General features: G+C 25.0%; 1 protein-coding gene across 1 annotated transcript in view; it reads left to right on the top strand.

The window, feature by feature from the left end:
• The first annotated feature begins 445 nt into the window (after window positions 1-445).
• Window positions 446-15,502, top strand: part of LOC100202816 (platelet-derived growth factor receptor alpha) — a 42,227-nt gene continuing 27,170 nt past the window's right edge. The window contains exons 1-2 of the mRNA XM_065813049.1: window positions 446-605; window positions 1,200-1,487. Of these exons, the coding sequence (XP_065669121.1) occupies window positions 512-605; window positions 1,200-1,487 (382 nt within the window). The 5' untranslated portion in view covers window positions 446-511. The remainder of the gene's footprint in view (window positions 606-1,199; window positions 1,488-15,502) is intronic.

Here is a 15,502-nt window from a genome sequence, read left to right as displayed (position 1 = left end):
CAAATAAATTTAAGTTAAATTTAGGCAATATAAATGATTATTTTTCATTGGAACTATTTAAATTGTTATATTGTTTTTAACAAGATCATTTTTATTTAATTTTTATAAATTTCAATAGAAAAAAACCATTATCATAGCTAAATGTGTTTTAATAATTATAATGGCTTTTCAATTTAAAAAATTAAAGCTTTTTACTGACTAATTGATACTTTTTACAAAAACAATATAATTTAATATAATTTCTGTTGATAACAAAATGTTAACATTTTAAATATACAAAAATATGTAAAATCTAATAGCTTTTATTTATTATAGTATTATAGAATCTTTTTATTTATAATATAGTATTGTAAAATTATTTATCTTAAAATTCAAAGATTATCCATTTTAAGGTTTTAAGTCTTTAGTATTTTTATATAAGTTTTTTGAGATTTATTAAAATGAATACTTTATATTAGTGGGGTTTTTTTTTTATGAATGCTTCATATTAGCAATTATTTTATTTTTTATTATGAGGTACTTAGACAATGGTCAACTCAAGATCATGCTTTTAATGAAAATCGTTTTGCTAAAATTTGTTCTTATTAATGTTTTTAATATAGCAGGTGAATATTATTGTATTTATATAATTTCTAATAGCAGGTGAATATTGTTGTATTTATATAACTTGATTATTTTAGGCTTTATCTATTTAAATCTTTTTTTTTTATTCAAGTTTTTGGGTTTGATTTTTCTTTTTCAAAGTTCTTAAACAATAATTTGTCATCTTAAAATGTTTTTCAACCAAAACAGAAGCTGTTTTATTATCTTGAAATAACATATTGAACCAAAACAGAAGCTGTTATGCTTTTATTACTCAATAATGTTTATATCTCCTGCTTTGTAAAGTTTACTCTTTTTAAATATGTTGTTGTTATTTTCTTTTAGTTTATAAATCTATATGCAAAGTTATTAGCATTCAGATGAACTTGATGTTATAGGCTTTTTTTTTAAAAAATATTATTACATCAAAAAATCTGAAAAATAATATTTGTAAATTTTTTTGACTTTAAATACTTATAATATAAGTATTTATTTAAAATTTTCAATCGCAAAAATACTCAAAGCTAAAATATGTTTAGAATAACTTAATAATATAATATATTACATTATTAAGATATTCTAAACATATATTTTAAGTTAAGTTTTTTTTCATATAGATGCTCTTCAATTTATTGCAAAGCCTTTTAGTGGTGGATTGCGGAATGTTAACAAAGATGACAATATTACTATATCATGTCTAACTGATGATTCTTCTGCAAGTGTCACTTTGTTAGTTGGAAAACAAACAATCCAGGAAAAGTTTATTAATCGTCATTTCAAAATAGATGGGCAAGTTTTTCAACTTTATGGTATTATTTCATCTGATTGGAGTACTTACCAATGCGTGGCAAGAGCTGAAGACAAAGTTTTAGTTTTAGAGCTTGGAGCACTTATTGTTAATCCAGGTACAGCAATTTCGGTTACAATTAACAAAAATAATTTTTTAACTTTTAAAAAGAAAAAAAAGAAAAACGCTTTTTGATAGTTAAAATTATAAAAGTTGTTGTTTAATTATTTTATTACGACTTAAGTTAAAAAGTTTTAGAATTTTTGACAAAAATTATTATTAATTTAAAAAAGTTATTACCTTGATGTTCAAATTGAAATAGGGTCACAGCAAGGTCTAAAATGGTTATGGTTTTTTCCTCCCATAAAATCTGCACAGGATAATCATAAACAGACAGATATGCGATCGAACACTATTGCTGACCAAGCAAATGATTTTTTTTGTTGGCAACATGACCACATGATGATGATTCTCAAAACGAAAATTCCTTTTTGTTACATTTTTAAGTGCGTTTGAAATAAATTACTTTAAAACTTATCTTTTGAAATGTTTTATTAAAGTTACACAAAATAATTTAATATTTTAAAATTGTAAATGAAATTTTTTTTCAAAAAGTTGCAAAAAATTGTGTTTTTTTTAAGCTACGTAATTTTTTTTAAATAGTATTTTTTATTCATTTTTAGCTCTGATTAGTAAATCAATTATAAAAAAAACAACTATTAAAGTAGAATTGTTTAATTCTTTTTAAAAATAGAAACACAAAAAATAAATAAATTGGAAGGATTTCATTTAACTTATTCATAATTTAAAGTAACTTAAAAAAATAAACTTTTAAAAGATTTTTAGAAAGTTATGGAAAAATACTTTCAAACGTTTAAATTTATCATAAAAAATACATGCCTACAAAAAAAAATTTTAGTATAACATTTAATTTACACAAAATGCGTTTATTATAAACGATCATTATAATTACACACCTTGTTATAAAATTTTGTTGTATAACGGAAAAGCGTAAGGGGAGTAAACATAACTTTACTCAATTTACATTTACATTGTTAAAAGTTTATGTCAGTTGTGTATTTTAAAGTACTGCGTTGTAATTTAGTTTAATTTAAAACTGCATTAAAAATCTTTAAAAAATATCTTTAAAAAAAATATGAATAAAATTTAAATATGTTTTTCATTCGTCTTATGTTTATTTTTTTTAAATAGGGGTTATTTTTTTAAAATATGGTTAAATTTCTTAACAGTCAAAAAATAAATAAAAATTAGCAACATTTGTTTTTAATATTGTGGCTTTAACAAAATTTTTGCATACTACTCATAAACTAGTTAATCATTTCTAATCGGCGTTCATTCTATGATCAATTCAAAAAATTATAAATAAAGAAAAAACTTTTGTTAAAAAGCAATTTCAAAACTGAAAAAATCATCTTTTCATAAATTTGTTATACAAAATTTACTAAAAAAATTCTCTAAGATATTTTTAATAAATCTAATAATTTTGCCAACAGGCTTGATTATGGTTATTCTGTGCTTATAACTGTATCAAATACAATGCATTTGTATACAGTTATAGATGCATTAAGCACTTTTGTATATTACCACTTTCATAATGAAATGAAAAATAAAATTGATTTGAAACTGTAAATGAATAAGCAAAATAGTTAATGTAATGCAAATATTTTAAAGTAATTTTAATTAAATTTATTTTAAAAAATTTTATTTTTTTTAACATAGTTTGAAAATTTTAGCAGTAAAAAAATTTTAAGTTGAGTGTAGGTAACATTTTGTATGCAAAATTCAAATGGTGTAACGCTTCTTAACAAGGTCTGTAATTAATTTTTTAAATAATTTAAAGCCTTTGCGTAAAATAAAAACTTTAGAAAAGATCAACGATTAAAAGTTATTCATAACGTAATGATTTTTTTATTGTATTTAAATTGTTAAAATATCAAAACAGCTGTGGTCAAATTCTAAAGAAAAAAAATATAAGTGTGGTCAGTTACAGTGTGTGATCGCATGCCATTCCTGTTCAAGCCAAGATAATATAGTATTTATGATATAATAATATTTGTTCTCAATGCACTAAAATATATATATATATATATATATATATATATATATATATATATATATATATATATATATATATCAGTGACGTACCCAGAGTTTATTTGGGGATACCGCTTTTTTTTCTGGCAATGTTGAGGGGGGAAAGAGAGATGTTTTTAAGATTATCCCTTCCCTCTCCCCCTAGTTAAAACCGGTGTAAAAAAATGATGATGTTTAATCATCATTTTTTTAATCATTATTTTAATCATATGTGTTTATCTTGTTTAGTTTTATCTGAAAATAAGGAGTTGATTTAAAGGCATTTCTTTGAATGCATAAATTTACCATTAATAATAATTAGTAAATAAATGTTTAAATACTTTAAACAACTTTTAATCAATATTTACATTGCATACTCTGTATAGTTAAAGTGATTTACAAATTATTTGAATTCTTTTATTTGGAATTAGCATGGTTTTATCAGTTTATTATGTCCAAACCTTTAAATGGTATAACTTTTTTTGCTTCAGATTTTTTTAATATTAAAAGAAACTTTTCTTTTTTTATATATAATTTTTAAAGCCTTTTTACTACGTGTAATAGTGAATCTAAACAACACCATTTTGGAGTCTTTAGATCAGGCATGTCAAAGTGGAGGTCCGCTGGCCACATGCAGCCCGCAAGACCTTTAATGGCGGCCCCCAACATTTTTATCATTTTATTACATATGGCAGCCCGCAGACAAGTATTTCAAAAATGTTTTATTAAAAACAATGATAAAAGTATCACAAATATTTTTCTGAACTCCTTTATTAAAAAGGACATGAATACTAAATTAATTTTCTAACTTTATATTAAAATTGAAACTTTGAAATTAAAACCATAAAAAATTATTAAAAAATTATGACAATATATTTTAATATTAACAATTGATATGAGAAAATAAGGCGGGTGAATATAAAAAAGCAATTGCTTTTACTCAGAGTTTTTGGAATAATTGTTCACCTTTACGTGAATAGAGATTTAAGCAAAATCTCTCAAATTTATATTTACATAAAGCTGAGCAATTTGCTCCAAAAATGCTGAGTAATTGCTCAGCTTTACGTGAACAAAAATTGGTCAAATTTTTATTATTGTAAAACTGAATAATTACTCCAAGAGCGCTGAGGAAAAGCAATTGTTTTTTTTTATTCACCTGACCTAATAGATCAGTCATTATCTTGTTGTTGTTGTTTAACATTGAGCTATTTTTGTTTTTTGTTATTGTCACTAAAGTCAAAATGTCTCATTCAAAACCAAGTGCAAGCAGAAAATGTAAAATTGAAGATGAAAAAAGAATTTTTCAATCAAAATGGGAAGTACTATACTTTTTTACAAGCATTAATTAAAGTATTATTTGTCTGATTTGTTAACAAAAAGTTAGTGTGCCGAATACCAAGAGGCACTATAAAACTCATCAGGAAAAGTTTGAAATTTATCAAAAAGATAAAAGGACAGACAAATTAAATGAACCAAAAGCCAAACTAAAAAAGCAACAAAATATTTTTCATTCTGTGAACAAATAAAATGAACTCGTAGTCAAAGCAAGTTATAATCTGGCACATTTAAATGCATCTCATTCCAGACCTTTTACTAAAGGTTAATTTATCAAAAACTGCCTAATTGAATCTGCAAAGATTCTTTGCCCTGAAAAAAGTAAAGATTTTAACAACATAAGTATCATTTTTCATTGTATCATTTACCCAGAAGTATTATGCGGAAAAACAATTGATCTGGATTATGTGATTAAAAGAATAGCATCTGTTGTCAACTTTATAAAAAGCAAGAGGACTAAATCATCATCAGTTTGCTTCACTGTTGTATGAAAATGACAGTGAATATGAGGATTTACCATATTACACTATAGTTCAATGGTTATCATGTCACAAAGTACTCAAAGCATTCAATCATCTGAAAACTGAAATATTTCAATTTTTGGAAACAAAAGGGCAAGATATTTCAGATATAAAAAATACCAAGTTTCTTCAAGATTTAGCTTTTCTAGTTGATATCACAAAACACCTGAGTGATCTGAACATTATTTTGCAAGGAAAGAACAAGTTGGTCACCACAATGTTTGATAATGTCAGAGCTTTTCAAACCAAGCTTTTACTCTGGGAACGCCAAATTGAACAAGAAAATTTGGTATATTTTGAGACGTGCAAGTCTATGAAGCTGCAAGACCCAGATTTTATGTTCAGCAGCTTCTCAAAAAATATAAACAATATAAAACAAGATTTTGAAGTAAGGTTTCAAGATTTCAAAAAATGTGAACCAAAATTTTGCTTTGTTCACCTCACCATTTAACTTTGATATTGAAAAAGTGGAAGATGATCTGAAAATGGAATTAATTAAATTTCAGTGTGATTCTGTTCTCAAACAACAATTTACTGATGTTGGTGTACCCAAGTTTTATTCATTTTTACCACCACATCAATTTCCCAAAATTATTCAATTTGCTTGTCAAATATGTGCAATGTTTGGCAGTACTTATCTTTATGAGCAACTTTTTTCACACATGAAACGAAATAAAACCCCTGAGAGGTCCTGGCTCACTGATAAACATTTGTCTTCCATAATAAAAGTGATAGCTAGCCAAGACATAAAACCAGACCTTATTAAGCTTTCAGCGAATAAAAGATGTCAAGTTTCTGGAAAATCCAAAATTTTAAATTTGTTATTATTATTACAAAATACTCCTTGTTCATTTTTATTGTGTTCTTATTGTGTGAAATAAATAATGCAAAATTAAACTTCTGTACTTTTTTTAATAATATTGCAGTAATTTGATAGATTTTAAATATAATTATAATTTTGTTTACTTCACATCAAACCTTAGCAAAAGGACAGTTTGGGTTGAAGAGTTACACTTCATTCATCAGAAAAATAAGTATCAGCTTGAGCGGCCCTCGCAACATTTCCTTAGGCTAAAGAGGCCCCCATACCAAATTGAGTTTGACATGCCTGCTTTAGATTAATTCCATTAACATGAATTTAGTTAAATTCTTTCAAAAAAGTTCCTTGATTCACTATTAATCCTAGTTTTAATCGGTTCTGTCGTACATTAACTATGTATAGTTGTCAAAACACAATATTTCTATCAATTTTCACAAAAAATACTAGAATTCCGTCCAAGAAAGAGCCTAAAATTAAGAAATATTGACAATAAACGATCAGAACAGACCATATTGTTAAACTATAATGTTCATTTTACCTAAATAACATATTTATTTAAAATCTTGTTAGAATTTGGACAAGCGATTGTGATATGAAGGTTTTTTTTTAAAAAAAAGAAACTTCGGTCTGCGTTTTTTCGCTATAAACGTTTATATTTTGATACCGCAAAATTTATCATTTTAATTTTTTTCGTCTTTTCATAATTCACAGACCTGATCATTTAACAGAAATATGTTGTAGTCAACGTATTTCTGTTATATCATATAGATGTTATAATTTTTTAAAATTGCCTTAACTACACCGAGTTATACTTTTACATATATTAAATCGCGTAATATTTGTAAAATTAACAAAATAGTTTTATGTTTTGTACTCAAATAACTATTTGAATAAAAAACATAAACATTTACTAAGCCCTAAAGTAAATTCTAAAGTAAATGTATCTTATTTAATAAATAAGATACATTTACTTTAGAATTTTTTAATCATTAAAAACATTGAAATTTAAAAATAACTAGATCTTTATAAAACTTTTATTAAGTTATTGTAATCATAATTTTTATTTTTGTCATGGAAAAGAACAAATCAACAAAACTTTCTGAAAAAGTTTACGTTTCATTTTTCGTTTTATTCAATGTTTACTAAAATTGAATGCTAAAAATCAAAAGTTTACAATCAAAATTACAACAAAAATCATGATTCATAATTACAACAAAAATCATGATTATTTTGTGTCAGAGTATTTTTGCTGGATTTAAAAACAAATTGCTATATTCTAAATATAGAGATATAAAATACCTTTTTGTAAATCTGGCAAAAATACTACCAATTCTTATCTAGACATTTATTAATTCAATTCTAATCTAGAAGTTTATTATTAGTTGTTCAAAAGCGCAACATAAAAAAATAACAATAAACTGACTCTAAATATTGTTTACGAAGTTTTTGAACTTCCATGCTTTATTTGCAATGTTTTAATTGCTTATGATGGCGTTTTGAAACAATATCATTGGTTAATTTTTGTTAAAAGTGGAATGTGATTGGTTAACTTTAAATTATGAGAATTAGGCAGTGTTAAATAGAAAATTATGTTACAACTAAGACTGTTTTTTGAGAAATGATGTATTTTAACTTCGTTCTCCCTCCAACAATTAAATCTCTTTGGTTATTAAGAGTGAAATTTTTTTCTTTTGCTCGTTTATTATCAAAAGAAGTTTGCTCTTAATTGCCAACAAACAAAAGTTAATTTTACTATGAATGGATATTTTAAAATCTATTCATAGTAAAATTAACATATATATATATATATATATATATATATATATATATATATATATATATATATATATACACATATATACATATATATACAAGGCTTGTGATGAAGAAAATCGTCAAGCGTGTTATATCGCGCTTGTATAATTAGAATATGTTTTTATCGAGCGTGATTATGTGCGCTCGAGATAACGTCGGCGAGCGCGATCATGAAAATTGCTGAAGCCGATGCTTATAAAAAGCTTATAAAAAGCTTTTTTATATCTTTTTATATCTTTTTTTTATTTGTTACATATTTCTTTCGTCAAAAAATTTTGAGTTAGTATTTTCACACTTATGAAACTACTTCAACGAAGTAGATTTTTATACTTCCAAACTTTATTGTATATTGTCAGATCGCGATTTTATTTTTAACTATTTATGTTTTAAAAAAATGATATCAAACAAAAACGCAACTTCTTATTGATTTAGTATTGAAGTATAATTTAGTGACGAAGTTTTGCTTCGTTGTATTGATATATGTATTTTAAAATGTTACGCTGTAAACTTAATTAACGGTTAATCGTTTTTATATTTCTTGATATTTTTTCAAATTAATTATATAATTTTTTTAGATAGCTATGTATCTATATTATAGCTATATTCTATCAACTTTTTATTTAATAAATGTTGACATCATTACTTTTTTTTCTTTTTGAATGTCCTTGATTGCGAACATTCCAAACAACAGAATTGTTTTAAATTTGAGTTAAAATATATAATAGTTAATAAAAAACCTATACTATGAACAAGAACTAATTTTAAAAATTACTCTATTATTAATATTTATTTTTATTATAACAATGTGTGGAATATTACAAACAATAAATCAGATAAATCTTACTTAATATTTTCACAAGATTAAAAATACTCTGCAGTTTCTATTTTCTTATAACAGTTTTCTAATTTTCTATTCTTATTTTATTTGCGCACTATTGTATTCACATTGTGTTTCCGCGTGCTCATTCCATTATTGAAATTAGTGACTATTAACGACTTCAAACTGCTCATTCAATACGTTAGTGCAAAAGAGAACGACGTAGTGCTTTTTATATTTTATATCAGTGCTTTGATAATAGAATATCTTTAATAAAAATCTTTTTTAAATATTTTATGAAAATAAAAAAATAATCCTGAACTATTAGACGAGCGTTATTTTATACGCTCATTATAAGCTGAACGAGCGTTGTTTATCGCGTCTAGAACATTTGAAAATACCGTTTACGGGCGCGTTTTATGAGCGGAGCGCGATCGCGCTCGCTTCATCACAAGCCCAGATATATATATATATATATATATATATATATATATATATATATATATATATATATATATATATATATATATATATATATATATATATATATATGTATATATGTATATATGTATATATATACAGGGCTCAAAATAGCCGCTGGACATCGGACATTGTTCGGCACTTGTCCGGTAAAAAATGACATCTATTAGTTATTTTGTCCTACACATAATTTGTGTGCATTTATTTTATAATCAATTTACTTAATTTATAATTATTAATAAATTCAGTATTGTATAATGACTTTATTTTTTTTAACTTTTTATTTTTTATAAACAACAGAAAATGAAGTTGAACACTCAGCTACGTTGATAAAATATGTCATTTTTTTGAACTAATTCATTTTTTAAAAGACGTCAAAGCATTAATTTTTTTAAATTAGGCAGCCCGGTTTATATCATTTATATCAAATTGTTGCAATTAATTATTAGTTCAAACTTATATTTCAGTATAATTTTCAATATAAATTTAAAATAGTATAAATTTTAAAAGAATTTTTTATCTTTTAAAACCCTTTTTAAATTTATTTTATAAAAATTTTAACTATAGTTAAAATTTTTATAAAATAAATTTAAAAAGGGTTTTTTTAAATTTAAAAAAATTGTTTTTTTGTAAAAAAACTATTTTTTTAAATTTAAAAAAATAGTTTTTTTTTACTGCTTATAGAAACCATTTTTTTTAATTACACTATTAAATTTGAGTCTTTTGTAACAATTGTTTTCACGCTAAAATTTTTTGCTATGAAAAGTGTTTATAAAAGTAAAAAAAAAGTTTGAAAAGATTTATTAAAAAATACATATTTATATAAAAGTAATTATGTATAATATTCTTTGATAATTTAAATAAAATAGGTTAATTGTAAACAATCATTAGAGTTAGTTTGTTACTTTATTTAACAAAGTAATAAGTAAACTTAATAATCAAGCCTTCCCAGGAAGTGCGTGCAGTTGCACACCTTATACATCCATGCTCAAAGTAATTTTTTATATAGTTAGCATTTTAAGAATTCGTGGCAAATAAAGCTATACTAAACTACAGAATAAATCAGCAATACTTGATGAAAAGAGTCGAAGAATATACGAAATAGAAAATCTAAATAAAATAAACTAAAAAAAAATTTAATAATCAAAACAAAAAATTGTTGTCAAAAAAATAATATGCCTAAATACTTACTGTTTTTGTTTTCTTATTTTTAAAGCTTTGTTATTTTTCACTACCAAAATTGATACAAGTCAAGGAAAAAATTAGATAAGAATATAACCAAAATAAAAATATTTTTTGATATACAATTTTTTGCAACTTTTTTTAGTCAGCATATAAAGGAAATTTTTAAATTGTGCTAGAAACACAGAAATTTTTTTAATTTGTTTTTCAAATTTCTTTGCTAAACTGTTTTTATCAATGCAGAGGAAAGCGAGAAAACTAATTGCTATTTATTTGTAAAAAAAAAAAAAATTTTTGAAACAAGTTTTTTATGTAAAAAAATAAAATGATGCTGCAAAATTTTGTCAGCTAGTGCTGACAAAATTTTGTTAATTTACTGAACTTTCTAAACAAATTTTTTAGGAGCCTGTTTAAAACTTTTTTTTAAGTTTTTTAGTGCATTTTTTTAAACAGAGCAATCGTTATGTTTATTATCTTTAGTGATTTGTATTAACATTGGAAATTGGGCAATATAAAAGAAACAATTTCAGACATGCATCAAATGCAGTAAATACATTTATTAAAGAAACTATATTATTCTTTTATTTAACTTATTCCGTCATTAACAAAATTTATTAATCAAATAATATTGTTTACAAATAAATAACAATTTATTTTATTATTTTCCTATTATATAAGTATTGAAAAAAAAAACATCAAATACAGCAAAAACTATATATTGATATTTAAGGCTATTTTGTATTATAATAATAAAACAAAACTCATAGTCGTAAAAGAGTGCTCAATATTAAAAAGATACTTCAAATAGAGCAATATACATATATATTAACGAAGAAAAAACAACTTTTTCTATAGTACTTTAAGTTTCATGCATATATGGCCATCATCAGCCATTGAATACGATTGAATACCATTGAATACCAGCCATTTGAATACCATTGAATACGATTGAATACCATTGAATACCATTGAATATGGTATTCAATGGCTGATGATTGCCGTATAGGCATGAAACTTAAAGTACCATAGAAAAAGTTGTTTTTTCTTCGTTAATATATATGTATATATATATATATATATATATATATATATATATATATATATATATATATATATATATTTATATATATATATATATCTATATATATATCTATATATATATATATATATATATATATATATATATATATATATATATATATATATATATATATATATATATATATATATATATGTATGTATATATATTAGTGATCAACTGGGGTTGATATTTGACCGGGGCCAGGTTTGATAAAATATAGCCGCTGCTGGGGCCGGGTTTGTGACTGGGGTTGCTTAAACATTTATACATCCTAAAGTATATTTTTTTAATTCAAAATTCATGTTATACTTTGTATTTATATGCATATATAAACATCATTATGATCAGCATGATCATCATTATCATCATTGCTATTATCATCTTCTCTTTCGGCAAATACTACACCATATAAATACTAAAGTTTATATAAATATGAAAGGATATTGTATGCCAGCATCAAAATAAATAGCAAACATATATGTTTATGTCCATAATATGTATGTATAAAGCGCATCTCAGAAGCTTTTATTCCTTCTGGACTGAAAGTTTGGAAGCTTTTATTCCTACTCTTCAGTTTTAAGTCAAACCTCATTTTACTTCATATTTTTCAACATCTTGAGCAGTTGCTTTATTAATCATTTATTTCATCTTTTTTACAAGAATATCTCTATTAAGAACAAATGTCCTTTTATTATTCCAAGAAGCCAATGTAAAAAGGTCCCGTCTGATGTTAAGCTTCGTTATTCTCAGTTTACTAAATCTTGTATCTTATATCAGATGTTAGGTTCTAGAGACTTTTGGTTAGTCTTCAACAACATTAACTAAAGTAAGTCTAACATTTAATCTTATTAATTATATAATATTTAATATTTAATTTTTAAAAAGTGCTAAATAAGTGGTTCTAATTTTTCAAAACTCTGAAAAACACTTTGACCTCTCCAACTATCCTACGATTATTCTTCACTCTGTTATTAGTTTCTTTATATAAAGTTTTTGAGATTATTAAATTATGCAGTAATAAAGTTATTCTTGAAGACCTACACTCTTCTTTATTTTAATTAACTTTAAGGGTACCACAAGGTATCTTGTGGTACCCTTAAATCTTTGCTCCTGTATTGTTTCTTATCTACAATTTCAATCTTCATGAAAATTTAACATCTAAAGTGGCTCTATTTGTTGACAACTCAACTTTATACTCTTGTCTTGAAAAAAAACCTTCACTTTTTGATTTCTTAGAACAAGCAGCTGATTTTTAATCTGATCTCTCTTCTGTAACAGCCTAAGGATTGCTGTGGCTTACGGATTTAAATTCTGGACTTAAAATCTGTAATTTTTGTTAGACAACTAAACTCATTTATTTACTGTAAAAAAATATTGCAATAATGTTGGTATTCCTATATTGATGAATAACAACCCTCTTACTCTCAGACAGAGTCTAAAAGCACTTTGTAAATGTAATACGGTGGTGGTGTAGTGGTAGAGCGCTCGCGTCATAAGCGAAAGGTACCAAGTTCGATCCCCATTATACATAAATTCTGTGTTATATGTTGTGCCATCTGGTTGGTTAACACCCTGCTTATACTTAACATAATCTTTTGTTTGTTTATCACAATTTATTTATTTATTTCAATTTTTACCTATTTAATGTTACATTTTTAATAAAGATTATAAAAACTTTAATAAAAGCTGCAAAACTATTTTACATTCATTTGAAACTAAGTTTTACATTCAATCTTTTACTATTATACATTCCTTCAAAACTAAATTTAAATTTTTAAAATCATAATAAATTAAAAGTTTTTTTAAATTAATTTTTTTTTTTATAAAACAATTTGTTTCTTTAAAAAATTTTCAGTTGTGGTTAAATGCTTTTTTTTGCAACCTAATATTTTTTGAATAAACGTCACACAAAGGGTATTAAAAAGATATTTTAAAAATTCAAAAAAAAAAGTTTTTGCCTAACTGAATGCTTTCGAAGTTTACATTTTACAAAAAGTTTTCATTTAACTGAACTTTGGACATTTACAAAAAATGCCAGCTGCTTAAGAAGGCCTATCAGTGTATTTTTTTTTTTTTTGGGGGGGGGGGGGGGCAAATTTAGTTCTGTTACTTGATCTCTAAATCCTTAAATAAAATTTGTTAAAAAAAATAAAAAAAAATAGTATTTTGTTTAAACAATAAAACTTTTTAGTTTTAATTTAGGAAGTATTTTATTAAATATGTTTAAATGCTCATATGATTTTCTTATGTTCTAATTAATATTAGAAAATGCGGAAAACAAACTTTTGCGACTTTTAAACTAGTTTTATAATTTTAGATAGTTACTTCTCTTTTTATAGTATTCTTGAATTTAAAAAAAAAAAAAACTAGAGCTGCCAATAAAAATTAAAAGTCGCCTTTTCAGACTCAATTGCATCGAAGGAATATTTTTAGTCATCCTTCTCAAAATTTGGTCGTCTGGTACCGTCTGCCGACCTAAAAGTGTTTGGTTGCCAAAAAATTGCCAACCTCATTTCTATGTTTTATGTTAGGACCTTTTTATCAAACTTTTATTGTTGACCTGATGCTGACCTCTAAAAGATTGGGGTCGGCAAATTACTGCCAATCTTATTTTTTCTAATTGCGAGGGTTGTATATATATATATATATATATATATATATATATATATATATATATATATATATATATATATATATACATATATATATATATATATATATATATATATATATATATATATATATATATATACACACAGTTGTGGCCAAAAGTCTGTTATTACTTCAGCAATTCTCGCAGGCATAGAATTTACAAGATTTTTACAAACATCAACAGTTATGTCTGTGCACCACACACGTGTAATGGTGGCACAAAGATTATCTAACTTTAATAGTTTCTCTTTATCAATCTTTAGTTTCATAATATACCACAGGTTTTCGAAGGGGTTGAGGTCTGGGCTATGCCCTGGCCAAGAACCTAGAACCTCAACACCATGATCCTAAAGCTAGTTTTTCACTGAAGCTGCTAGATGGTAGGGAGCACTGTCACTGTCAAAAGTTTTTCATCCAGTATGTCAATATAATTCTGTGCATTCATAGTGGTATTTTGTGGGAAAAAGTAGAGGAGCCTCGGTTAGATGCTGAGAAGCAGCCCCATACCATCAAGTATGCTGCATGTTTAACAGTTCGAATGTAAAATTATGAATCAAATTTTTGATTGGCAGGACAGCGAACATATCTTGGTGCTGCAGAAAACAACTTTATGTTACTTTCGTCACTAAACATTACTTCATTTCACATTTTACTAGTGCAACGTTTGAATTACAAATGTTCTTCTTAGATAACAGCAGTTTTTATGCAGGTTGGTGTGGCAGTTGACTTGCTACATCTGAGGAAGATATCATTGGATTCTTCAACATGTGTCTTATTGCTATTAACACATGTTTTATTGCTCAATCTGTAGCAGGAGTTGTAACCTTATTATCACCTGTCTCTCGCCAACATTTCATTGTCAATAACACAACTTGCTGGCAAACATTCAGATACTGTGCCGTAACTGCTTGCGTTTAGCCTGAGTTTACTAATGCAACGATCTGACCATGTTTTTTAGGTGAAAATTCTATTTTTGGTATAAAATTATTGATATAAAGTAAACAAAAAACACAACATAAACAAAGAAACAATGAAACTATTTCATTTTTTAAATAAAAGATTATCTCAATTAGTTCAAGCAATAAAACTGACAGCTTTTTTGTTCATCTCTAGGCTTTCAACAAGCTTATAACAGCAAAATAATGCAAAATGTAATTATATTTGAACATACAACAGACTTTTGACCACAACTGTATATGAGTTTTTGAAAATTTGCTGGGTTTTGAGAAATTTGGTAGGTTTATTTAAAAAATGTTTCATAAAAAAATACGATGCATATGTTTGCTCTGGTATTAGTCTTTCACATTAAAAACGTGTCTTAACATCTTTTATATTG

The sequence above is a fragment of the Hydra vulgaris genome, chromosome 12 (assembly GCF_038396675.1).
Source record: "Hydra vulgaris chromosome 12, alternate assembly HydraT2T_AEP".
Lineage (NCBI taxonomy): Eukaryota > Metazoa > Cnidaria > Hydrozoa > Anthoathecata > Hydridae > Hydra > Hydra vulgaris.
Note: the sequence above shows the minus strand (reverse complement) of the source record. Positions and strands in the feature narration are given on the sequence as shown.